Source organism: Corythoichthys intestinalis, chromosome 3 (assembly GCF_030265065.1).
Source record: "Corythoichthys intestinalis isolate RoL2023-P3 chromosome 3, ASM3026506v1, whole genome shotgun sequence".
Lineage (NCBI taxonomy): Eukaryota > Metazoa > Chordata > Actinopteri > Syngnathiformes > Syngnathidae > Corythoichthys > Corythoichthys intestinalis.
In genome coordinates, this window is record NC_080397.1 from 6,072,272 (window position 1) to 6,099,575 (window position 27,304).

At 38.8% G+C, this 27,304-nt stretch overlaps 1 protein-coding gene and 1 long non-coding RNA gene across 2 annotated transcripts in view; one reads left to right on the forward strand and one right to left on the reverse strand.

Annotated features, from left to right (window-relative positions):
- cds1 (CDP-diacylglycerol synthase (phosphatidate cytidylyltransferase) 1) overlaps positions 1 to 27,304 on the reverse strand; it is a 57,343-nt gene that overhangs the window by 18,908 nt on the left and 11,131 nt on the right. The window contains exons 2-9 of the mRNA XM_057831252.1: positions 23,398 to 23,561; positions 15,155 to 15,251; positions 14,972 to 15,069; positions 14,559 to 14,698; positions 5,176 to 5,234; positions 4,868 to 4,950; positions 4,671 to 4,758; positions 4,280 to 4,348 (exon numbers count right to left, since the gene is read on the reverse strand). Coding sequence (XP_057687235.1) covers positions 4,280 to 4,348; positions 4,671 to 4,758; positions 4,868 to 4,950; positions 5,176 to 5,234; positions 14,559 to 14,698; positions 14,972 to 15,069; positions 15,155 to 15,251; positions 23,398 to 23,561 — 798 coding nt within the window. The remainder of the gene's footprint in view (positions 1 to 4,279; positions 4,349 to 4,670; positions 4,759 to 4,867; positions 4,951 to 5,175; positions 5,235 to 14,558; positions 14,699 to 14,971; positions 15,070 to 15,154; positions 15,252 to 23,397; positions 23,562 to 27,304) is intronic.
- Positions 5,753 to 7,812, forward strand: LOC130913007 (uncharacterized). The gene is made up of 3 exons (XR_009062692.1): positions 5,753 to 5,881; positions 6,077 to 6,190; positions 6,427 to 7,812. It is a non-coding gene; the product is annotated as an uncharacterized LOC130913007 (long non-coding RNA).

A 27,304-nucleotide genomic window follows, 5' to 3' on the forward strand; every position in this document is an offset into this window, starting at 1 on the left:
ATAGGCAATTAATACACATTTTGGTACATTTCACCTCTTCTCCTGTTGATTTTCGGTCACTTTCCTTTTGGGGCATTTACGGATTACTTCCTGTTGATTTTGGGTTACTGAAAAGGAAGTGATTGAAGAATGTCCCCAAATAAATAAATGACTCAAAATCAACAGGAATTAACCTGTTAATGACCTAAAATGAACAGGACCTGCAAATGCCCACAAGACTGGCTATGAATGCTCTGGTTTCTGTGCCATTTACAGCACTAGACGTCCAGTCCAGTTAAAATTAATTGGACGTCTAATGCCGTCAGTGAGTTAACATAGACACTATTCAAATGGAAGATTTTAGCAGCAATCTGTTGCTTCCTTTTTTTTTTTTTTTAATAACAACATTGACACTTTTTTAAAAATGATATATCGATTCTTGGTGGGAGCATATCAATAATCTTTTGAGCCACAATTTGTAGCCATGGAATGCCCCCCTCAGGTGGCCGAAAAGTGTCATTGCATGTAATTGATATGATTTTAATATTAAAGAGTTTTCCGGTAAAATATTGGAATAAAAGTTGTAAAGCAATAAAATAAACAAACAAAAAAATGAGTGAAATGGCTCAAAAAATATATTTTATAGTGGGTCAAAATTTTAACAGATCATGTGACTAGCACCTTAGACGGTCAATTGCTTTGGCATACACTTCATAATGTCTGCGACACACCTTCCCAAAGGGGGCCGTCCCAAACTCCGCTTCATTTATTAGCAGTCGGTCACATGCAGCGATCAAACGCCGGATTTACTTTAGAAAGTCCTAAAGCTGTACTGCATACAAACAGGAAGGATTGTCTCAGGAGTGATTTGTTCGAGGATTCAAGGTAAATATTTTTTTTTATACCATGCATGCATTTTGAAACATGAACAAAATAAATGAGAGTAATTAGCCGCTACAGCATTGGTGTTATACTTTGCAATATGTACGTAAAATAACTGCTAACTGTGCGCTGTTTTTTTTTTTTTTTTTTGCTTTTAACCAAGAATCGAGACTCTTTTGCCTACATATCGATAAAGAATTAATAATAAGCATTTATTCACAAGAATTTTCAACGGAAAAAGCTCTTTGTTTACATATGGCGGCTGCTAATTTCCTGACTAGCCTCAAAGTTCACAATATTTACGTAAAATAAATGGTACCAACATGTTTTTTTTTCTTTTAACCAAGAATCAAGACTGTTTTACATCCATATCTATAATAAATTCAGGGATTTAAACATTTATTCACAAGAATTTTCAACGGAAAAAGCTCTTTGTCCGTGTTTTCACTCAGTCAGCTTTGGCGAAGATAGGCCCCTTATGAATCGGTTCCATGCCCAGTGTCCTGTCAATACATTATGAAATCTATGGCTTTGGTTAGCCAAAACCACCTGAGGACTGAACAGGCAAGATACATAATTTTTTCAAACCTAAGCTTTCAAAAGCTACAACAACTTCTGAGCAAGAACTAAGGATTGAAAATGTGGACCATGAAACGCCAAAGAGCACTGGCAAAATAGTGAGCTGAGTTTCAATTTGCCCCACTAAAGATGCTGTACAACAGAGCTACCACCGGCGGGCGTACTTTATTCAATGGATGGCGATCTTGGCGAAAATTATGGCTGTCCTAAACAGCCTGATTTAGAATTCCACTCAAAAATAATGGGAAACAAAAAAGACGCTAATTTTCAATTTATTACTATGAATATTCTTGTAAGTTAATTTTGTTGCTGACACTGCGTTTCGGGGTCATCCACATGGTGTGCGCCCCCCTCCCCGCCCCAGAAGTCAAACTCCGCCTATGGCAACAAAGTATCGCGATATATCACCTTTCTGATATATTGTCACTAAGGCAGCAAAGACTAATCAATTAAATTGATTGATAAATAAGTTGCCAACTGATTTGATAATCCAATTTTGCCGGCAGCGATGAGCAGTCCCGTTTGGGTCCATGGGTGTGTGTAATGTGAGGGTGCGTGCACACCAGTAATTAGAGCAAGAGAGAGATAGTGTTCACTGCTACACTCAGGTTGGGTTGCTGAATCAATAATATTACAAACTGTCGAGAGTTACATTGTCTTTTGTGTTGTTAAATCCAGTGTGCCACTGTCAGGGTGAGTAAAGGAAGCCAATTGTTATGTTTGTATTCTTTGTTGATGAGACGTTGCTACATAGCAGGGAGTGCTAAACTAGTTCGCGATGATGCTAATCGGTGTCTTAAGTTGTCTTTAGGAGAAGCATATTAGCACTTCAGTTAACATAAAGTTGTCTCATTTATTTTTATTAAAAAAAAAACACACACACAAGTAAACCCCATTCATATAACAGCTTAGAGTCTCTTCAAAACAAACTTCCATTCAAACCGTTAATTGTCATACAAGTCTGTGCTTTGAAATTGGATTTGGATTGTATTTATGAACAACTGTTTGATAAAGAAAACTGATTCATTTCTGGCTGCCTCATTATTTGATTTCTTTTGTTTCATTGATTTGAAGAAAACAAAGGAGTCATTGACATAATTTACAGTGGTATGAAAAAGTATCTGAACCTTTTGGAATTTCTCACATTTCTGCATAAAATCTCCATCAGATGTGATCTGATCTTTGTCAAAATCCCACAGATGTGAAAACAGTGTTCGCTTGAACTAAAGCCACCCAAACATTTTTTTTTTTTTTTTTTAATATTTTAATGAGGATAGCATGCAAACAATGACAGAATGGGGGAAAATAAGTGAACCCTCTGCTTAGGGAGACTTAAAGAGCAATTGAAACCAATTTTTACCAAACAATTTAAGTCAGTTGTGTGCCCAATCACTGATGATTGGTTTAAAGCTGCCCTGCCCACTAAAACACACACGTGGTAAGAATTGTCTTAATGACAAGCAGTGTCTGATATGTATCATGGCTCGGTCAAAAGAGGTGTCTGATGACTTGCGATCAAGGATTGTTGATTTGTATAAAGCTGGTAAAGGATACAAAATCTCTAAAAGTCTGGATGTTCATCAATTGACAGTCAGTGAAGTTGTCTCCAAATGGAGAGAGTTTGGCACTGTTGCTTCACTCCCAAGGAGGAGCCGTCCTCCAAAGATGATGCTAAGAGTTCAGCGAAGAATACTCAGAGGTAAAAAAGAACCCTAGACTGTCTGCTAAAGACTTACAGAAATCACTGCCACATTTAAATATCTCTGTACACACATCAACTATATGTAAAACTATGGCCAAGAATGGTGTTCATGGGAGGACTTCACGGAGGAAGCCACTGCTATCTAAAAATAACATTGTTGCTCGTTTAATGTTTGCAAAAAGGAACTCCACAGATGTTTTGGCAAAATATTTTGTGGACTGATAAAACCAAAGTTGAATTGTTTGGGAGTAACACACAACATCATTTGTGGAGGAAAATGGAACAGCTCACCAACATCAACACTTCATCCCCACCGTGAAGCATGGTGGAGAGAGCATCATGATTTGGGGCTGATTTGCTGCCCCTCTGAGCCTGAACAGCTTGCAATCATTAATGGAAGAATGAATTCAAAAGTTTATTAGGATGTTTTGCAGGAAAACCTGAGGCCATCTGTCAGACAGTTCAAGCTAAAAAGAGGAAGGTTCAGATACTTCTTAATACCACTGTATATCAGCGCTTTGCCCACAACAACAAAAAAATGTCAATCAGCAGCACTTTTTTATATCTGAAAAAACATGACTTATGTCTGATTTGTGTACTGAGAAATTCTTTTTGTTTTATACTCAGAACCTTTTTTAAAAACAGTGGTAGACGACAGTTAAGTCAGGAAGCTCTAATAAAATATTATTTTTGAAGGAAATATTCATCCATTTTGACTTCATTGTTACTGACAACATTCCTAAAACAGTTATACAAGTTAAATTGTGAAGGTAATTGAAATAAAAGGGACATTTATAAGATTAATCGTTTAATTAATCGACCGATTAATCGAGTATAAAAATAATCGTTAGTTGCAGCACAAATTGTCACACCCCTCGTGTTGACGTGTACATTTTGTGTTTCTGTAATGTAGTGTAGTGATGTCCCAATCGGATCACGTGATAGGAAATCGGGCCCTGATCACGTCATTTTCGGAGGATCGGAATCAGGTGTGAAAGATCGGGTTTTATACAAGTATAAAGTTTATATAAGTACTCATGTTGTTATGTTGCTGTTGTGCATGTGTTGTGTGTCCACATGAACATTTGGTTGTGTGTACTTGATGAAGTGTAAAGATTGTGCAGTTTCTGCTCTCACAATGAATCCAAAGATGACGGTGGAGAAATAACCGCCGATGAATCCCTCCCATGTCTTCTTGGGTGAGAGCTGCACACACACAATGCAGTAGTTTTCATTGATATTGATCTCGTGTCTTCCTGTTGAAACATGGCTAATTTTAGCTTTTCTCTGGAAAAATGATTATTGCATCGCCCTCAAGCTTCCTTTTAACAAATCTGTCAGTTCAATTGATTGTCTAGTTATCATCAGGAGTACACAAACATGTTTTTCCTGCAAGTTTTTAAGGAAATAATCTTAATTGATTTCGGGGATCGGCTCTGTGCTTTTTTTCTCAGATGAAACTATGCGGAAATATACATGACTATCAGTTGACCCTTTTCATGTTGACATTTTATCTATATGAAATCACCTTGATGAGCGGAGTGCGGCCGAAGAAGAAGCCGAAGAGATAGGCTCCGATGTCGTTGCAGATTACAATGGAGATGGGCACAATGAACCTGAAAAACACCATGTCATAAAAATCATTATTATCACTGAATAACTGGTAAATTCAAGAGATGATGTAGATTCATTGGCTGAACACAGTAAACATTGTGCATGGCTTACCAGATCATTCCTTCAAACAGGTTCTGAATGACAAGGTGCGACTGAGTCACCACAATCAACAGTGTCACATGGGTCCACGCAAACTGGAATGGCAAACATACACACCCATACAATCACACGTATACACACACGTAAAGCATCACAGCATCGCAACGTGGCGGCACGCGTTCCGGCCCATTATTTGATTGACAGATGAATGACGTTGCATCAAGAGCAGATGAATCATTAGGCATTGAATAAACAATAAGCATGACCTGACCGAGCATTTGTGTAGCATTAGCGGTTAGCAGTGCTGTTTGTATACACACCATGTAAAACTGCAGGCGGTAATGTTTCTTCACTAAACTCAGCACAAACATGCAGAACCCTAAAAAAAAGAAAAAACATGCCATCAGAGACATTGAAGAAGACACGTCGTATGTTGAGCTTGTTCATGAAAGACAAAGCTTTTTCCACACACAGCATTCAGACTATGGAGGACCAAAGCTGCCAAAATTAAACATAAAAGTAATTAAAAATACATCAATAAAAGGCAAAATATAAACGACTATAAATACAAAATAAAAAATAGGATACAAAAATTAAAAATAAATACAAAAAAATATATGGAAATAAATAGCTACTTAAATAAAAGTAGAAATAAAAATGAATATATATACAAAAATAAGAAATTACATTAAAAATGTAAGAATAAATACAAAAATAAATGTGGAAATAAATACAAAAATAAATATATTGACTGAAATAAATGTCAAACAATAAATAAAAGCGCTTTGCCTTATATTTACTTATTTCATTGTCAGCACGACCGTGCAAGTGGAAATACTATTCAAATGAGGAGGCGTTCCTACGGGTGCAATGGGTTGAACTATTCGCTTATTGGTTGATCGACATTCTGAAATCTACTAGCCATGCCTCCCACCAAAGACGTGACTTTACAGTTAGCGATTTAGCCGACCTACATGGTGTGAAGTGAGAGAATATCCACCGTTGAATGTCAGAGCATGGTATAAGGTGAGTTTGTATGTATGTGGCATTTTTTAAAATGAAAACTTGGTTAATCGTATGGCATGCTGCACTCTCTATATATCTGACTACCACGGGTATCAAAGCTATTTGTAACTGCTCCAGTGTAGCTTAGCAGAAGTTACAACTAAACTCTCATGATAGCAAACGATATTCCTGCTCACCATGTTACGTTGTTTTTAGAGTTTCTGACCTGAATTCCACTGACATCACAACGTCGGATGCTGGATGATTACAGAGATCCCAGGATCTCCTCAAAATTCTGGGTTCAAAATGATGCAAGGACAAATGTTCAAAGTAAGTGAATGTCATTAACCAATTTGACTTGGACTATAGTTTTCACTCATTCAAATGAAGTGTCAAGAGGAAATATTTGTTTAAAAAATACCAAACAAGCCGAATCATGATTTTGCTATGAGGGTTAAACCATTTTGTTAATTCAAGTCCTGTTTAAACACTAGAAATTACTTTTTCAGCTTTTATGCAAGGCAACTATTTAAATTGTAACTTGTTTTTCTGTTTTTTCATGGAAGACTTCGTGTGCAAGAATCCATGCGACGTCTGGATCCACCGGGAATTGTCAGCACACTACAACTACAAACTGTTCGGCATAGAAGATATTCTGTGCCAGCCCCCGACAGTCAAAGGCATATCTATGGCAACCATAAACTCATAAATTAAGGCTCTATGTTGGGGAACTAGGAAGGAAGTACAAAAATAAATTAAGACCATATTTTTTTTCACCCATTTTGGAAAGGTAAACCCGTATATAATATAAACCATTTTAAGTTAAGTTTAAATATTTCATGCTTTTATTTTTATTACGCGCTAGGAATCAATTTTGATTGGGAGTGCTTTTGCTGCCAGCCTCTCCCAGTCAAAATGGATTGGGTGTCAAGCGCTGTCAATGGCAGCCAATGAGTTAAATGTTGATGTTTATGGCTTGCAAACAAAACAAAAAAACTCAAGTTTCATGTCTCGAAAAAAATTTAAACATTTTTTGGGCCTTGCAACACATCTTCTCTTATTGCAGAAATGTTGGTATAGTTTTAGTTGACACTTCTGGGAGATGATTGGATGAAATGTCACCCATCGAAATCAAATCATGAGGTTTGGCATGCCCTCTTTGCTTGTTGGCTCTTTGAAAATGGTTTAACAAGAGCAACTTCAAAAAGGATCATGTAAAGTGCATGTTTCTCACACATAACATTAAAAATAACCAATAAAAGCATGAAATATCCCCCGACCAAAAAATTACACTTTGTTCTGGTACTTGAGTAAAAATGAGCTTAGATTTTTTTTTTTTTGCCCAGCAGAAAAAACATGCACGACTGAACGGGTTAAGTCTAATGTCAAAAATTCACAACTTCCACTTTAAGGTTATGTGTAAAACGACCTAAAAGTAACAACTGAGTGTCACCCTTTCCATTTTGCAGTCTTGTCCATTGTCCTCAATCATTTTTTCCCCTTCTTAATAAAATTATATAAATAAACACTTTCACAGTCTAGGCACATATAGGTTAAGCTAATCAATAAATTTGCCATAAATGATGTGTGCATGTTTAGTTATATTTCAGGACTAGTTGGTTCAACTTTACATGACATATTTGGAGTTTTATGTGATGGTCCACATGGTCATCACCCCCATGTAGGTGTCAGTCCCTGAAGTGCAGCTGCAACAAGCCTCGACTCCTGAAGAAATTCAGCAGATGTCAGAATTTTCTAATTTATTGAATGTCTACAGCGAGACTATCAATCCTGCATCAGATATTTGGACTTGTTTGAAATGACAGCATGGCATGTTTGTTGTGGTTGATGTGACAGTACCTCACCAATGTGCAGAAATAATAAAGGCAATGATTGTTTTTCTGCTAAGTAGCATTTTATTGATGACCAGTGTAATACAATACAAATAATAAACAGACAATTGATCTACAAAAAAAGGACTTCCAGCACAACTAACTCGTTCATCAATGCAAAAAAAAAAAAAAAAAAAAAAAAAAAAAACCTGTCCGCTGGACACCAACATGAGCCACTTAAGGTCAATAACTTTCTCCCCTAAAACTGGCCAGCTGCTCACCATCAGCATCCCCTGAAATGTAAATTGTCTTTGGGGAGCTTTAGGGTTAAAAAGCACGTAGATGAGTGAGGACGAGAGATGTCTGTTATTGTTGAGGAACGACACCCCAACCTTCCTCGTAAGTATCTAGAAGAAAATAGATGACAACACAAGGCAAAATGGTATTTAAAAAAATAGCAACGGAAGCATTAGACGAGACACCAACCGGTGCAGTCTACCTTAGCCCTTAAGAGCGTAAACACGAACTTGAATGTGTAAATTTCGCTTCACTAATTTGCACTAACGGCAAACTATTCCTCGTGAGTTTAACATTGTTAGCAAATTTATCCGTGTCCCGCCTTGCCTCCCCTTCCTGAGACCCAATGCGAGGTATTAGCTTATTAAAAATGATGTAGATTCAACATACCTCAACTGGACTTAAGTAAAAAGTAAAAAAAAAAACCACACCAAATTAAGTAAAAAGTTAAAAAACACACCAAATTACCAATTTAATACGTACCTTGTCCTCATCCAACCGATTGCCAGCTTCCCGTTCCCGTAGCGGCTTGGACGCCGACCTTCTCGTCGAGTCCCATTATTTTACGAAGCTAGCAACAAGCAGCCAGGCAGGCCAGCAGGCAAAGTCGATCGAGAGGATCGCTGCACCAGCGTGTCGATCGACCAATGGGTGAATAGTTCAACACATGTAGGACCGCCCCCTCATTTGAATAGTATTTCCACTTGCACGTTCGTGCTGACAATGAAATAAGTAAATATAAGGCAAAGCGCTTTTATTTATTGATTGACATTTATTTCAATCAATATATTTATTTTTGTATTTTTTTCCACATTTATTTTTGTATTTATTCTAACATTTTTAATGTAATTTCTTATTTTTGTATATATATTCATTTTTATTTCTACTTTTATTTAACGAGCTATTTATTTCCATATTTATTTTTGTATTTATATTTAATTTTTGTACCCTATTTCTTATTTTTGTATTTATATTCGTTTTTATTTTTCCTTTTATTGATTGATTTATTTTTATTTTTAATTTTGGCAGCTTTGGTCCTCCATATCAGACAAGTATCAACACATCTATACAGTAATCTTCAAACAACCAAAAGATGTCCACACAAGTGACCAAGGTTATTACAATTTGGGGTTTTTCATCACTATTCCATATTTGTAGAGGTGTAAAGATGACCCATTTTGAATCATTTATCAGTCTATGATGTGGAAAACCCGTCACTATGAATTGTCGGATGGACCTGGATTTATAGTGACGGAATGGTTTCCTGACTTCAGTCATGTAGCTAGTAAACTTGCAAGCGCCAACAATATTGTCGCACTCACAGAACAAATTGGACTTACATCTTGTAAGCAGAAACATAGGCTTAAATTCACCTCAACACATAAGAAAAACTGAATAACTCACGTCAAATTAATGTTTTTTTTTTTTTAACCAAACGAAAATGATCACATAATAGTATAACTAGCAAGTTATGAAACAACTAATTAAACAAGTAATTAAATAAATAATTAGCACATGTCATGAACTTAGTAGGTTATTTCCATCCAAAGCGCCACAGTGCATGCTGGGAGGCATGAGGCACTATTTGCAAAGTTACAATATGTTGAACGACAACATGGATGAAATATACAGCGTTCTTCACCTAAATTAAAGGTTTGGAAATCATTTGGATTTTTAACAAGCATGCTAAACTAGACAAAGGTGATGGCTAAATGAATCTTCTTGAAGCAATGAAGCTTTGGAGCCTTTTGACTTGCACAAATGGCTAAATGAATCTTCTTGAAGCAATGAAGCTTTGGAACCAATTGACTTGCACAAAGCTTCATTGTGGTTTATTTCTTCTCCGGCGCCATCAAATGGTCTTGAAGCCCAAGAAGTCAACAGTGTTGAGAATTCTATGGCTATTTGTTTAAGAAACTTATATGAATGTGCATGTGTTCCTATAATAACACATTGCAATAAGTGCTGAAAAGATAATTTGTTATTCATTTTTATTTAGAAATAATATATTTATGGGGGGGGGGGATTTCACTAGCATCAGAGTAACCTTAACCAGCCTGAAATCCACCAAATTGAGATGACACACCGACACGACCGAAACAGCTCAAATTGTTTACTAGTTTTTATTAATCGTTCCTGAATCGGACTGTAGACTGTGACTCGAGATATACCGTAATTTTCGGACTATAAGGCGCACCTGACTCTAAGCCGCCACCCACCAAATTTGACATGAAAATGGCATTTGTTCATAGATAAGCCGCACTGGACTAAAAGCTGCAGCTGTCCTCACTGTATGATGTGATATTTACACCAAAAGATATTAACTGGTAACACTTTATTTGACAGCAGCATCATAAGACTGTGTCATAAGACCAAATGAACCCCATGAAGCTTTAAATCAATTGCCTGCAAAGCTTCATTGCTTCAAGAAGCTTGATTTGGCCATCACTGCTCCCTTGGGGAGACAGTCAACCTCTTCTGCCACCTGCTGTCAACACTGTTATTATCTAACATGCCCACAGTCATGCATTGCAGCACTACGGATGTCAATTACAATCAAAATTCATGTTCTGGGCTAATTATTTCTTCAGTTACTGTTGTAGTTGTTTTACTGCTAGTTGCTAATTGCTAGTTATGGTATTTGATAATACTTTATTTGACAATGGCACCATAAGACTGTTATAAGACCATGATAACTATGACATGACACTGCCATGAGCATTAAGAATGCTTATCACAGATGTCATTTTGTGTCATCCGGCAAATTATCACACTTTTGAATGGATGTAAAAGATCTGGACTTAAATGGAGTTAGTGAATAATTTGCCAGATGACACTAAATGACAACTGCCATAAGCATTCATTAAGACCCATGACAGTGTCATGTCCTCATTATGACGGTCTTATGAAAGTCTTATTACGCCGCTGTCAAATAAAGTGTTACCTATTAACCCAAATAAATCTACAACTAGGCCACACTGGACAATAACCTGCAAAATTCAAAATGAGGGAAAAAGGGAGCAGCCTATAGTCCGAAAATTACAGTAATCGAATCATTTTTTAGCAGTGAAAGATTCGCACCTCAACATATTATATTAGTTTTGAATAATATTTTCTAATTCAGTTAGTTTAAATTCATTTTTAGAGTTGATTCGCTAGTTTTTCTTGAAATGATTAATTCTACTTTAGTTATTACTACGTGTAGCGTTAGCTTTGAGTTTTCCCTCATAATAAAGTATTCAGTCATTTCAACAATCACCCATAACAGTCTACAGCCATAGACTTCATAATGATATTGATGGGACACAGTCCCCAGACGCCACACCTTCAAGTAGGGGGCCGTCCAACACTCCGGTTCAGTCGGTCAAAGTCGGTCGCAGTTATTCTCAAACACAAGCAGCGATCCATTGCCTGATTTTGGTTGAAAAAGTACAAAAGCTGTACCGCATACAAACAGGAAGGATTGTCTCAGGAGTGATTTGTTCGAGGATTCAAGGTTATTATTATATTTTTCGTACCATGCATATACATTTTGAAACGTAAAAAAAATCAATGGGAGAAATTAACCGCTACGGCATTGGCGCCATTATTTGCAATATTTATGTAAAATAAATGCTAACTGCCCAGTTTTTAACCAAGAATCAAGACTGTTTTACGTTCACATCTATAAAGAATTCATGCATTCATTTAAGCATTTATTCACAAGAATTTTCAATGTATAAGCTCTTTGTGGTGATAAGGTGCCACCACAGAGGCTTAGACTAGCAGCACATTCAACATATTTACGTAAAATATATGCAAACTGCCCGTTTTTTTTTTTTTTTTTTTGCTTTTAACCAAGAATCGAGACTGTTTTATGTCCACATCTATGAAGAATTCAGATATGTAAGCATTTATTCACAAGAAATTCAACATAAAAAGCTCTTTGTCTGCGTTTCCACTCGGTCAGCTTTGATGGAGATAGGCCCCCCAATTAATCGGCCCCGCACCCTGGGTCGTGTCAGTATATTATGAAGTCTATGCTATAGCACAGCTGCCTCAAGTGCCAAATATAGATATATGTTTTTTACTTACTCTTGTGGTAGAATACAGTAAAATACTGCCCATTTTCAATTTAATTTATAATAATTTTGTGTTAATTTCATTACATTTTAGTTAGTTTTGTGAACACACCAAAGTTTAAGTGAGGATTTTTTCTTTAATTTATACTTTTTTACGTCAGCCTTTTTATTCATTTTGAATTATACACAGAACACATATCACACGACTCATCAAAATACGAGCGTGTTACATGAAAACAGGAGAAAAATATATCAATATAATATCAAGAGGATAAAATTGAAAATAAAAATAATAATAATAAAGACAGAAGATTAAAGTCCCATTTTACAGCCTTAAATATTGTTTTATAAATTCTAGTTTTTGTCATTTAGTTCTTTTTGGGTAACGATAATAACCTTGCCGGGGCATCAACTTCCCCCCATTTTCAGATTGTAAAATGAGGATTGTAAGTAAAGATACACGATAATATCGGTCGCCGATAATTATCAGCCGATAATGGCAATTATGACGTCACACAGATAATCCAGATAATTAAAAAATTCAACCGATAATGCAATCCAATAATTATATACTTGATTTAGCCTCCAAATGTGCACAACCGAAGAATTCAGCACGCCGCCTCCTCAACCCCTCCCCTCTCTGAAAGCCCGAGGGAGGGGGGGTTAAGGAGGCGGAGTTACACGACAAGAAATAGTTGAATATTATGGCGGCTGTTACTAGAAAAAACTACGCTCTCGCCATCTGCGAAACGTACCGCAGAAGTTCCACGAGGCCGAAAGAAAGCGTCCTCATTCAAAAACACTAACCCAGCATTCATTTAAAACTGCATCACAAAGATTTTTGGAACGAATACGAGGCTGCTGCTAGCGGGAATGCTAAAGCTATTGTAAACACAAGCTAAACTACGGGGCTTGTGACAATACAGAGTCTAGTTGTTTGTGAAAGCAGCCCAAGGTGGGTGGTAAACTCGCATCTAAGGCTAAACACCGGCACGACTGGAGACCGATAGTCTGCAAGTAGCCGTCCTCCGACGGAGCCCGCCGCTCTGGCCGGTCCGGCAGGCCGCCGCCTCGCCGTTGGCGGGGCGGGCAGAGCCCGGCTTCAGCACCTCCGGCGAACACCCCGGTTTCTCGAGCGTTCCCCCACGGCGTGCGAGCTGAGCCAGGCCCCGATTACGCCGCGGCGAACAGGCCGGTGCGGGCGGATTATCCAGTACGAACGTAGCCGCCGAGACGAGACACGATTTTTTTTTTTTTTTAACCGAAATGACCCGAGAGCCAAAGCCCTACGACCACCATTCTTCATGAAAAATATGCCAATCACATTTTCACCACGGATATTTGGAAAAGTGATGTCCAGTAAGTAAGCTTATCATGACGGCACAGTGGTTAGATGATAATTTAAACATGGAGAAAACGAAGTCAGCCAGTCAATAATGCTTTCAGTATGTAAAATGACGAGCGATCAGATGACTTTGTAACGCTGCCTTTATTTTCGGCTTAACAAAACTCAGGCACAAAACAACACGCACGGAGTTGCGAGCTCCAACTCCATCCAAATAGTACTGCCGTGTATCAGTTTAGCTGCTGTAAAGCACATGTCGTGAGTGCCGCAAATGTAAACAAAGCGCTGCAGAATGGGGTACATGACATCTCGTTCTTCGAGTTAATCATTTTCACAGTGCGCAATAAAGCATATAACATTAGCAAACACTTTTCAAATTAATTTAACTTATTTGTCTGCTCAATTACAGTCACAGTAGATAATCAAAACTTATTGGCACTTATTAACACTTATCAATTTAAATATGCACATTGTTGTAATTAAATAACAATAACATTCTGTAGCCACAAATATTATTCAAAATCTTTTCTTCTTCCAAGTTTTTTTTTTAGGATTAAGTATAATAATGTATTGCTTAAAATAAGGCTGTTAAGATTATTTTCAGCTAGCTATTTTTCTTCCAAGAAATCTGAGAGAAATACACTTGAAGCGCTGGCAGATAATTTCACTTATTTCCAATAGATTTACACTTAAAACTGACAAGTTTTAAGGAGGGGTGTTTTGCAGTGTATTAATGATATACATGTTAGGAATGGCTTACTTTTAAAGGGATTTTTGTGCAACTTAGGTATTTACTCTGTAAGTAATTGTTGCCAAAAGTTTACCATTACACAATGTCAGACACCCTGTCATTATTTAGATGTTGGAATTGAATACTTCATATTTTATGTTGAAAAAAAGAGCAATAAATTACATTTTTGCACAGTAATATTTTCTTTTGTGTATACTTTAAAGTTTTACATAAATCTTTTAATAGAATTATCGGCTTGACATTATCGGTTATCGGTTGGAATGAGGAGGAAATTATCGGTTATCGTTATCGGTGGAAAAATGTATTATCGTGCATCACTAATTGTAAGTGTGGTAAGTGAACACTGCGGCAGATAAGGACAAAAAAATTGCTGGCGTGAGGGTTTAAAAGTCGCGACGTTAGGTCAGCGTACCTGCCAAGTACAAGGCGAAGGAGATGAATCTGTGGTAGCGGGACAGGAACTGAAGAGGCTCCTCTCTCTGCACCAGAGCGCCAAAGTAGTCGGCCAGTGTTTCGCCGTAGAAGAAGTAGTTGACACACACCAGGAAGTACCTCCAATTCACAAAATACACATACTCACAAATCAAATAAACATGTCATAGAACTAACCACACTCATACACGGCGATTGACGTCCTATCTATTTCTACTGAGAGCTGCTCGTCCTCCTAGTCAAAATGGATTGGACATCTATCGCCGACAATGGCAGTGAATGAGTTAATCATCCCCATGACACCACACAGCATTGACATCCGTTGATGCTCATTGACTTCCAACACAGCAGTGATCTTTGAACCCGGCGTTTCAAACTCCGCCTTATCCTCACCAGCTGAGCGTACGGAACCAGGGCAGGTCGTAGGAGCGATAGACCTTGTAGCCGATTGTGATGATTTCCTGGAAACACTTGATTTGCACCGTCATCACCTATGAGCACACACAAACATTCAGCTAGCTGCTCGCTAGGAAGAAACGAAGCAATTTCAGCGTCGTAAAAGGACAGGTGGCGTACAATCAAAATGAGAGCGATTGGTCCCAGGTAGATGATGAGGAAAAATCCGAATATCATGGCGAGGGATAAAACTCCTCGGATCCAGTAATTCTTCCATCTGTGGATGCAACAACAAAATGTGTTCATTTAATGTAGTTGCACAAGGTTTCAAACATGGAAGAGCAAGAAAGCTAATGTTTACGTCTGGGGACAAGAATTACTTGAATGTTTTTGGCTTTGCTAGAGTATAAAACAAACAAAACAAAATTAGGCCTGTGAGCTGAACTAAACGTGCCCAGGCAATTTGGCGCAACTCAGACTGCATGCAGCTCAGGGTGGTGGCAGATCGTCCCCTACTTATCATCTCATGAGAAACTGACATGTGCTCTAAAATCTCTTTTTTCGTGATGAGAAATACATTCACCGACCTATTGTAGAGGCTCCTACAAAAAGGAGGCTCTACTGAGCTGAGCAGCCACGCCCTTATTCAAAACCAAAATGAATCTTCTAATTGGGCCAATTCGACGAAGTGTGCCAAATTTCGTGGCTCTATAAACGACCTAGGTCCCTGAAGAAATCTACTTCCTTTTAATGACGAACAAAGGGACTTGAAACTTGATACGAACCACCCTGAAAGGAACTGGAAATGTATAATTAAAATGAGTGACTTTCTGTTGCCACTACTGGGTGCCGTAGGGTTGATGCAAATGACCTCTACAGGACCCTTCAAGGTATGACTTTCATCAAGCAAATATGTTGTATGTCTGCCAAATTATGACTGTTCAAAATTTGTGGTGAGACAAAATGGCGACGGTCATTTTCACTTTCCTGTTTGGACCCCTCCCCTCATTACTGTAATGCTTGATGTGCGCATATTTCAAGATCAGCTCATTTGACCACAGGAACACGAACGCCCACTCCACTGGCTTGTCTGCAGTTTGCGTTTGCCCTTTGCAATATTTATAGAACATAAGATTGTCTTCTAGCATTAGCCAAAGCAACAGTTTGAGCCAGTCTGATTGGAATTTGTAAATCTTGCTAGCAGTGTCACTGCTAACACTGACTGTCGGCAAATGTTTGACTAGATACTGTCTGACCCAGAAAGCATCTCCTGCCGCATTTCTCTTGCCAATTTCCTCTCAAATCTCTTATATTTTACAGGAGCAAAATGCGAATTAAAGGTGTAAAATCTCTTCTTGCACTCGTGCATTTCGCAATAAATTCTTTTTAGGCGCAAATGCGAGCACTGTACAGCCCTGGAATAACTTATATATTTAAACAGCAAACCCAATATAATATTAACTATCAATGGCAATAAATGAAATAAATCAAATTGAAGGTCAATAATGCAAGAAATTGATGGGAAAAAACGGGAAAAATGGGAAAAAATACGGCCCGAAATGGTGGTATCGGCGAGTATCAACAAAGAGGGCGCCGATAACATTTACCGGTCCAGTGTTATACTTTTTTTCTCCTGACGATCACTACACTCTCTGTCGTGTAATGACACGTGATCACTTTGCATGCCAAGCAGCTATCGCTATTGGCCTGCTCCAGACTAGAGATGTCCCAATCCAATATTTGGATCAGATTGGACATCGATATGGGCAAAAAAATGCGCATCGGTATCGGATCGGCCAACACGGAAAAAATCCATTCCAGACTTCCGATCCAGTTTCTAGAAGTCCGGTCTGGGTTTTCCAGCGCACCGATTTACATAATCCATTCCAGTTTTTGCTTCGGTTTCCTTAAAATCCGGTCTGCATTTTACGGCACACCTTCAACACACTACATTTACATTAGTTTCCCAATTTACCGAGAGACTTTATCGGTAAAAATGTCAGCTGTGTGTGATCATTTCACCTTAAAGGACGACAAAAACGAAGAGGCAGAGTGCAACATATACCACAATAAAGTCAACCGTGGTGGTAAAGCTGTAAGAAGTTTTAATACAACCAACCTAATCAAGCATTTAGCGAAATACCACCACAAACAATATCAGAAGTATGTTAAGAAAACCGAAGACAAAAAGAAAGGTCCTACGCAACTAACACTGGCAGAAACGTTTGCTATGCGTGACAAACTGGCACTCGACAGTCCCAAAGCCCAGGGAATAACAAGAGTCATTGCCGATGAATTCATTCTGGATGACGAGCCATTATCTCTCGTGAGTAGACGCACCATCCAACACTTAAAACCACGGTACAACATGCCCAGCCGTCATTACATCCTTGAGCGATTCGGCCGTGGAAGATTCTAGAACGATTCACAAACATCCAAATTCCGATTATTGAAATATGTCAAGTGAAGCGGAACTAATACACAGCGCGGTCTTCGGGACGCAATGAGAAACGGACTGCATTGCGTCCCGAGAGTAAACATCATGCTTGTCATAGACCCGCGTAATGCCAGTGCTCAACTCATGCCGCTGGATAAGAAACACAAGAATACCTGACTGCTGCTGACAGCCGCTACAAACTATGTCAACATCGTTTTACTGTAGATAATAGATATTGATAGATTGAAGTATTGAAAACTAGTTGCGTTAGTGAACAGCCGCCATCTTAAAGCAGGAGACTTCCCTAGTAGGCTGTTGTGAACCTTCCCAGAGAACCTAATTAACTTTTTATCTAAAATACTCCTAAATCGGCAAAATCATGACTTGAATCTATCTTCAAAACAGTTTTAAAACTTTCACATGTCGAAAGTAGACAGAAGGGAAATTATGGAATAATGGGAGCAATTTTAACAACTTTAACAGTTGATTCGCAAAATAAAATGAATTGAATGTAGTTTAAAGCTGCTGATACAGAATGGGGACTTGAGTATTTTATTTACTGTTTTAAATGTTAACTTGATACTGAAATAGTCGTTTATTTAAACCTGAGAGGCTTTTTATACAATTTTTGTAACTAATGCACGAAACATTAAAAGCATCTAATAGCTTGGGAGGTTTGTGGGATTTTCCACTGAGGTTGTTTGTGTGTTTTGCTTTTTTAAGACAGTTTACAATATTATTTGCACATTTTACTGACTGACTATGCCATTTCTGTTTGTTATTTATAATGTTTTGTGTTTGTCACTGAATAAACAGGTCAGTTTCTTGTTACCAACTGTTGTGTGTTATTCAAACTCACCTAATTCAGCTGGCTAGGTGTTATCAAGAGTACTAAAACCTTTTTCAACATGAGTCTGACAACTAAGTAAGGAGGCTAAATAACTTTAAACTTTAACACATGTTCAGATAGGCCGGTATCGGCCAGTATCGGTATCGAATCGGAAGTGCAAAACAATATCGGTATCGGATCGGAAGTGCAAAAACCTGGATCAGGACATCCCTACTTCAGACCAATGACAGAGGGCCAATAGCCGCTCTTAACCAATGCCGGGGCAATTTTTTCACATGCAGGGAAACCAAACTAAGAGAGGAAAATTTTGGCGGTCTGGAAATAACCAGAGGAAGAGGGCTGGACCGGAGCAACAATCCCTGGTCAGTTCAGTTCGTCTACTTTACTTTTATTGTCTTTTACAGAAAGAAATGCCGCAGTAATTTCAGACCTGTTTCAAAACTCAAAAGTGCTGTATAAGTAAGCAAGGTAAGCCAAGCTAAGTGGCTAATTGTGTGTTTCTGCTGGTGCACAGAGAGGGAGGCTAATAGAGAGACAGGATGCTGTGGTCAATTATTATTACATATAATTTCATGAAAGTTGCACTGTTTGGCCTTTGAGAGCTAAAACTCAAGGTTTTAAAAAGTTAATTATTTTTCACTGTATTTTCACTTTCTTACTGTTGGGCTAGTATTAGACATGTTTTAATTTCACGAATTTAGCACTATTTTGGCCTTTGAGAGCCAAAGGTTTATTTAACTATTGTCACCAATACCAGGTATGCTATAAAAACTTCTACTGGATTCACTTTGTGTGTATATATTTCAAACAAAGTGGTATCGGTATCGGCAGATACTCCACAGCCAGGTATCGGTACTGGGGCCAAAAAATGGTATCGGTGCAACGCTATCAGCAACCCGCGGCTCTTGAGCCGCCATTGTACAACAGAGTAGTCACGCAGTGCATGATTCTCTATAGGATACACTGTCGGGAAAATAAAACATTTAATCATAAAGGCTCATTATGTATTTTTAGCCAACTTATTAAAATCATTTTGATAGTAGGCTAATTTAGCTAATGTAGATACATACAGAAGACGTTGCTTTCATTATAAGGCTTATATAAGGCTTTTAATTTTTTGCAGCTCCGGACTATTTGGGTTTTTTTTGTCCAATGTGGTTCTTTCACCATTTTTGGTTGCCGACCCCTAAGCTAGATCATCGTTATCACAATATCATTTTCCCTGTAGTCACGCGGTTGAATCATCACGTTATGTCCATAACATAGGTTTCATTTTTGTGAACCTTTCTCTAACTTACTTGTCTACATATGCAGTGTTTCCCACAGGATTTTAGGAGACTGTGGTGAGAGGGTCTCTGACCCTCGGGGTAGGGTGTGTGTGTACATTTTCAAGCCTGGTGTATCTCTTTAGGGCATTTTGAGACCACTGAATGTAATATAATTTGCTGTATGCGGTGTCGCCGGATGGCACCAAATGCAGCAGAATGCAGCAGACAGTAGTCCAGTAGCCTGGTACACCAGACTCTGTAAATTCGGTTTTACATGACCAAAAACACATCGAGTCGCTAAAACCAACAGTCTGTCTCGCGCTAGCCATGTTGAATATGTTGAATATGTTGAAATGTCTCTCGCTAGTTTCTTGTCGCTTTACCGACGTCGCGTCAGCGCGTCGCTGATTGGTCCGCTCCGCTGTCTATTTGCTGTGGCTGGCTCCGCCCTGGAAATTTTTTTCTGCTGAATGGTGGCCAGACTCGTACTCTCATAGCCAGGCATGAAAATGGGTCAGGGGTTAAAAAGGTGAGAAGGGTATGGAGGAAATATGTTCCAGTACACTGTACACCCCAACAAAATATTGAGCTTTGTCGACCCACACTGTGTTTCAGCAGGGCCGTGCAGAGACTGGTGGAGGGGCGGGTGCTTGTAGATCAAAAGGGGCACATGAACAAGTATTTAATACACCTTAAAACAACATAACTTCAATTTTAACCAGCTTTAGATAATAATTGGCTGCGACTGTGACATACTTTAATTGGGAGGGGGCAACAGTGAATAGAAATCAAAACTGTCATCAACACTTTATGGCTGTGACTCAGTCAGTTTGCCTCTATTCTTCCTTCAACCTCTGTATCAAAACTTCCTTCCTCAACTTGTTCATCTGAGAACAAACCACATCAGATGGTCACTGAGCCACCAACAGCAAAGTTTTCTCAAAACTATTATTTCATTATTATCCATACTTAACAACTCTAGCACCTAATGATTAATAAAGCAATGACATAAAATCTTATAGAAAAATAGCATTGTAATTGTGTTAATAATTGTATTTAATACCCGACTATCCTTGCAAACTTGTTGTTACCAGGTCTGCTATTCACCCAGCTGATGAGGTATCCACTGCCTTTAGCAGCCTCATCCAACTCCTTTTTTTATCCCTCAATCTCCTTTCCCTACGAGGCATGTCTATGTAATGAAATATAAATATTTTTAAAAAACAAACAAAAAAAAACAGACTCCCCGGTGGCTTTTAGTTTTAAAGCTTTCTTAATTTCTTTCTCTCTCAATAACAATGGAGGTAGATTTGTGTTTTTGTTATTCAATCAAAAAACAAAGTTACTTCTGTCAAAAATAAAGTTGCTTCAATCAAAATACAGTATATACTTTTAATCCCAAAAAAGTCACTTCAACAAAAAAAATTGTTTTTGATTGCAAAAATAAATTTGAGACAAAAAAAGCATTTGAAAACTATTTTTCTTGATTGAAACAAATTTTTCCATTGAAGTAATGTTGTTTTGTGTTTGGGCCACATTTTGGCTAAGACATTTGTGTCTTTATTATTCAATCAAATAAGTTGCTTCAAACAAAAAAATATATATAAAAAGAAAAACTTTGCACATGTGTCAATCACCGTTTAATAAAGCCTGAGAGGGTTTGAGTAGACTCACTATGAAGCATTTAATAAAGCCAAGCATTTTCTTACTACTTTATTCTTGTTTAAAAATAATTCGGTGGGGCAGTAACATGTTTAAAACTTATCATAATTCTTACATTTTGAAGTGCTTGAAAACCATTTATAAATGATACTTTGGTGAAAAAAGTGAAAAAACATGTCTTATATATATATGTATCTTTTTTCCAATGTAAAATCTGAATAAATACATCGAACACGCACAAAAAAATGGGGGGGGGGGCTACTTCGTGGTTTTCACTTATTGCGGCGGGTTCTGGTCCCCATTAACCGTGAAAAACGAGGGATCCCTGTATTTCCGAAAAGCTTTAAGAAGCAAGAGTCATTCCCACCACTCGTCGGGCCGGTGTTGTGCCGACACCGGCCGTCAGCTCAAGTCCCAACCGAAAATAACGTGTCTCAGGCAGACGACGGGAGCGATGCGAGGCGCCCCACTCTATCCAAGTGCATGCCGCTTAATTTGACTCAACTGTGCGTTTCTTCGTTAATATTACCGCTAAATACACGAGTTTGACGCCAATTTAACGGGAGCTATTTTTTCACGGGAGATTTGGCTAGCTCTGGCAGTGTTCAACGCAAGCTGCAACGAATGGCAGTAACTTTATTATATCGCAAAATATGAAAACGATTGAAAGCATTACTCACCAAATTCAATCTGCTGGCAAATGCAGGGAAGTGTGTATGCTGCGCTCTGGTCTGTCCCGCTCTGGATAAGGCCTGCTTTTTGTTTTCGCAGCTTTGCAATGCAACCAAAGGCTCTCCAAGCACTCCATGTACACGTAAAGAGTGCGCGCGATTGGAATAATGGAACGCAGTTTGGGCCGATGATTGGTTCTCGTCAGCGAAGCATCTAGAAGGATTTGCTGACTGGATTTCTTAAGTGCTCAGTTTACGTACTAAGTTAATCACATGATGATAAGAATAATAATTAAATAAAACCTCCCGACCCCCGCCCCCTCCCAAAAAGAATTTCTCCTCAGATCTACGCAATTCACCTAGGTCGCCCTTTTTGACTTCAAAACGGCGAATTTCGCCGAAAGGTGAGAGATTTTCATGCCTGCACAGCTATGAGTCTGGTGTACCAGGCTAGTAGTCCCGTCTATGAGCGCGACCTGTTGGCGCGTGTGTCTGTGTGTGTGTGCACGCACGCACGCGCGCGCTCTCGCTCACGCGGGTAGTAGAGTGGAGTGGGCTACAGCTGTGTAATCGGCTGACTGACGCATCTGATTTTTTTTTTTTTTTCTTCCGGCGGGGGGTCAAACGAGCCGCCACAGTCTCGTTCATTGGTGGGAAACACTGATATGTGGGGATTGCTCTGCACACCTCACAGTAAAGCTTGTTTTTTGTCTCAATGTAGCCGAGCCAATTCCAGCAGTCTCGCCACCGGGGCTGAAACTTTCTCTCCCTTTTCTTTTAATGTTGGATTTCGCTTTCCCTCAATACCTCCAATGACGTTCTCTTTCTTGAGTGGACTTTTTCCCTCGGTGCTTGGCCGAGTGCTGGGGTTTTCAGAAACATGTCAGCTAGTTAGGTGGGTACTGAGATACTGACAATTAATCAACAGCAGTAATCAGGTTGCACAGGTTCAAGTGGGAGGGGGCGAGCGAATGAGGTGTGTTTACACCCCACGGAGAGCAACGGCTGGCTGCATAAATTTAAGGTTGTCTTTGATCAGGATAGCGTAATGTTGTGAAAACACGGAACCACTGGGAGGGACTTCATGTGAAATAAGGTTTTTTTTGTTTGTTTTTTTTTAAATCGATGCATCATTTTTACTGGCCCCACCAGGCTTGTGGTTGGCGCATTCTGGCCCTGAAGTTTTTAAAGTGCGTCAGGGTTACCGAGCCATTTATATTGTCGACCCCTGTATTCATTGCTTTGACAGGTTTAATACCAGAGCAATCCCAGGCTAATTTTGTTAAAACTTAAATTTCGTCTTCGATTATCTATTAGAATTAGGTTAACAGGTTTTCAGGAACAAAAGAATGCTTGGTATGTTTTGTATTTGAATGCACAGCTTGTTTAATTTTACTTTTGACCTCAATTGGACTTCAATAAATGGCTGTTGATCATTTAATTGCACACACTTTCTTTCAAGAGCTGTCTGTTATAAACTCCGCTAAGGCTAAAATGTGGATCTGAATTTGCATTTGTCCAATTTCAACTTGTACCTGGGCGGCAGCCCCTCCAGAGCCTTGTTGAGGCACTGCGGTGTGTTATCTGTGTCTGCCGTGGAAGCCGGTACATCGGATCCATCCGCTTTGGTGTCTACGTCGCACTCGCCCTCTGTGTCTCCCTGCATGCCCATCAACCTGTCGTCCTCACATGCCACTTCCTTAACACACAAATAAAACAAAAGTTTAGAGTGATTGACATTCACAAGGCAGACGAAAACAAAAGTTTAGAGTGACTGATATTCACAAGGTAGAAGGCGTGTGTGTTTTTGTTATCAGATTAGAGCATTAACATTAACGATGTTGCATTGCTTTGTCTTAGACAAAAGCGATAGTGATACTTCTGTAATCTGGTTGAACAAAAACCCTTTTTGTGGCCCCGCCGCAAAACGTGTCTAAAAAAGGCCAACTTGCAGAACGGGTTGAGGCACTGCTCGCATTTGACTGCTTAGCTCGCTCACCGGAGCAAAAGCCAACGCTCCAATGCCGCCGGGGTGGCTCGAGCCCACCAAAAAAGGGAAGTGAAGCAAAAATCAGTGCACGGAGGACGTTGTTGACGTTGTTAACAATATGTGGTAACCAGGGGCGTCATTAAACCTAATACAGAACTAGGGCACAGCACACACATAATCAAACCAAAATACAAGTTTCCAAGCTTTATACAAATCAACAATCCTTAAACGCAGGTCTTCAGACAGCTCTTTTGAACCATGAACCATGATGCACATCAGACAATGCTTCTCATCAAGATATTTTTTACCCGGTGTGTGTTTTATAATAGGTAGGGCAGCTTTAAACCATTTATCATTGCTTTGGCACACACCTGACTTAAAATGTTAATGGTAAAAATTGGTTTCAACTGCTCTTTAAGTCTCCTTAGGCAGAGGGTTCACTTACTTATTTTTTCCCCTTCTGCCATTGTTTGCATGCTATCCTCATTAAAATGTGAAAACCTATAAATGTTTGGGTGGTTATAGTTAAAGCATACATTGTATTTTCATCTGTGTGATTTTGACAAAGATCAGATCACATTTGATGGTGATCTTATGCAGAAATGTGAGAAATTCCAAAAGGTTCAGATACTTTTTTATACCACTGTAGGCTGTAACCTAAAAGTATTTTATGTTGCCTAGGTATGTTAACTAGCTTATCTCTTTCATTCCTCCTTGCTGCGACCAAATAACTTTCTAATATCCATTTGCAATAGTAATGCTGTTTGAATCAAATAAAACATAAAAAATAATACATCTTGTTACAGATTACAAGGCCTGCAGTAACAAATAAAATGCTTGTAAAACAGCTCGAAATTACGATGAGCACACAAACAAAATTGTTAGATGTTATATCCCAAAGATGGGCAACTAATTCAATTCATTTTTGTCATATAAACAAATAGCAATAAATAGCAAAAATATTGATAGAGTTCAAATACCACATATCATATTAACACAATATTAGACAAAGCTCTTGAGTGAATGCCTCTCACTCAAATCGCATTTGTCATTGTATTCATAGCCAGTGAGCTAAAAGACAGCAGCTAATCTGCGACTTCAATTTCCAACCAGAGTACTTTACCGCAGTAAACTGCCTGGTACGTAAAGAGTAAAGTTGGAACATTTAAACTCGCAAATAATGGGAAATAGCGATCAAACAAACATCAACACAGAGGCAATAAGGTAGTTTATCTAGAACTAAGCTGTAAAGCCTGTGGGAAGATGTAATTTGCAGCGTCGACTGTATAATCGACACACACACACACACACACACACACACACACACACACACACACACACAAAACGTAATATTGATGCTGCATTCCTGCCTTGTTGAAGTAATCCAAATAAAAAATTATTCTATTCTCTATGGCGTCTATAAAAAGCGCCAAACAGTCATTCAACTTGTGAAGTATTGTTGGAGCATTAAAATAGGCTACTTGTCTTTGTAGCAACCATGTTTTTATCCCACATTATGACTTTACAACACATCAGAACAATTTTCTAACTTGGGAACTCAGATCTGCCGACATACATGAATGCAGCATGTCTCCCGAAAGTACTTCGCGGAAGTTTCAAATCATATGCCTATCACGGTCAAAGTTACGTGCATAAATCACCATATTAAGGAACCGTGTACAGATCGTGTATCTGGAGTGAATAGAGTAATATGATCATATTATATACAGTGCCCTCCATAATTATTGGCACCCCTAGTTAAGATGTGTTTTTTAGCTTCTAATATTTTTTTTTAATTCAAATAATATGGGACCTTAATGGGGAAAAAAAAGAGAAAACTCCAACCTTCAATACAAGTGCATTTATTCAATGGGAAAAAAATCCCACATAAAGAAATAATTATTTGACATCAAATAATGTGAGTCACATTTATTAGCACCCCTGGTGTTAATACTTTGTACAACCCCCTTTTGCCAACAAAACAGCACCTAATCTTCTCCTATAATGTTTCACAAGATGGGAAAAGACAGAAAGAGGGATCTTCAGCCATTCCTCTTTGCAGAATCTCTCTAAATCATCGAGAGAACTGGGTCCTCTTCTCTGTACTCTGTTCTTCAGCTCACCCCACAGGTTTTCAATGGGGTTGAAGTCTGGGGACTGAGATGGCCATGGGAGGAGCTTGATTTTGCGTCTGGTGAACCATTTCTGTGTAGATTTGGCCATATGTCTAGGGTCATTGTCTAGCTGAAAGACCCAGTGACGACCCATCTTCAGCTTTCGGGCAGAGGGCAACAGATTTTGATTTAAAATGTCCTGGTATTTCAAAGCAATCATGATGCCATGCACCCTAACAAGGTTCCCAGGGCCTTTGGAAGCGAAACAGCCCCACAGCATCACTGTGCTGTCTACACGCCAACAAGCTGTTTGGGAGGCATGCACGGAGAAAACCTTTCCTCACTCACAGTTATAAACGCAAACGTCTGGAGTTCGCCAAGCGGTATTGGGGCTTCAACTGGGACCATGTGCTTTGGTGAGATGAGACCAAGATTGGGCTTTTTGGCAACAAACACTCTAAGTGGGTCTGGCGTGCCACGAAAGATGCGCATGCTGAAAAGCACCTCATACCCACTGTGAAGTATGAGGGTGGGTCAGTGACGCTGTGGGGCTGTTTCGCTTCCAAAGGCCCTGGGAACCTTGTTAGGGTGCATGGCATCATGAATGCTTTGAAATACCAGGACATTTTAAATCAAAATCTGTTGCCCTCTGCCCGAAAGCTGAAGATGGGTCGTCACTGGGTCTTTCAGCAAGACAATGACCCTAAACATATGGCCAAATCTACACAGAAATGGTTCACCAGACTCAAAATCAAGCTCCTCCCATGGCCATCTCAGTCCCCAGACCTTGTTTTGTTGGCAAAAGGGGGTTGTACAATGTATTAACACCAGGGGTGCTAACAATTGTGACATACATTAATTGATGTCAAATAATTATTTCTTTATGTGGGATTTTTTCCCCACTGAATAAATGCACTTGTATTGAAGGTTGGATTTTTCTCTTTTTTTCCCTTAAGGTCCCATATTATTTGGATTGAAAAAAAAATTATTAGAAGATAAAAAAAAACACATCTTAACCAGGGGTTCCAATAATTATGGAGGGCACTGTCGGTGCATTCTGTAGATTATGCCATGCAGACTTAAAACTTAGTTTCTGGGGGTTTTTTACCGGTGAAATTTATACTGGGGTACTGCTGATCATTACTGGTGCACATGTCCCAGTGAAATAAGTCTTGTGACTCCTATAGTGGAAACATTTAAAAACTCAGTTTTTGTGTTTTTCAATTTTTTTATTTATTTTTTTACCTCCACCCCTTTCTCTCGCTAGTGAATGTTGCGATTATTTTCTTGAGTGTTGGGTTAATTCCTATATAGAAAAAAAGTGTTCTTTTTCCAATG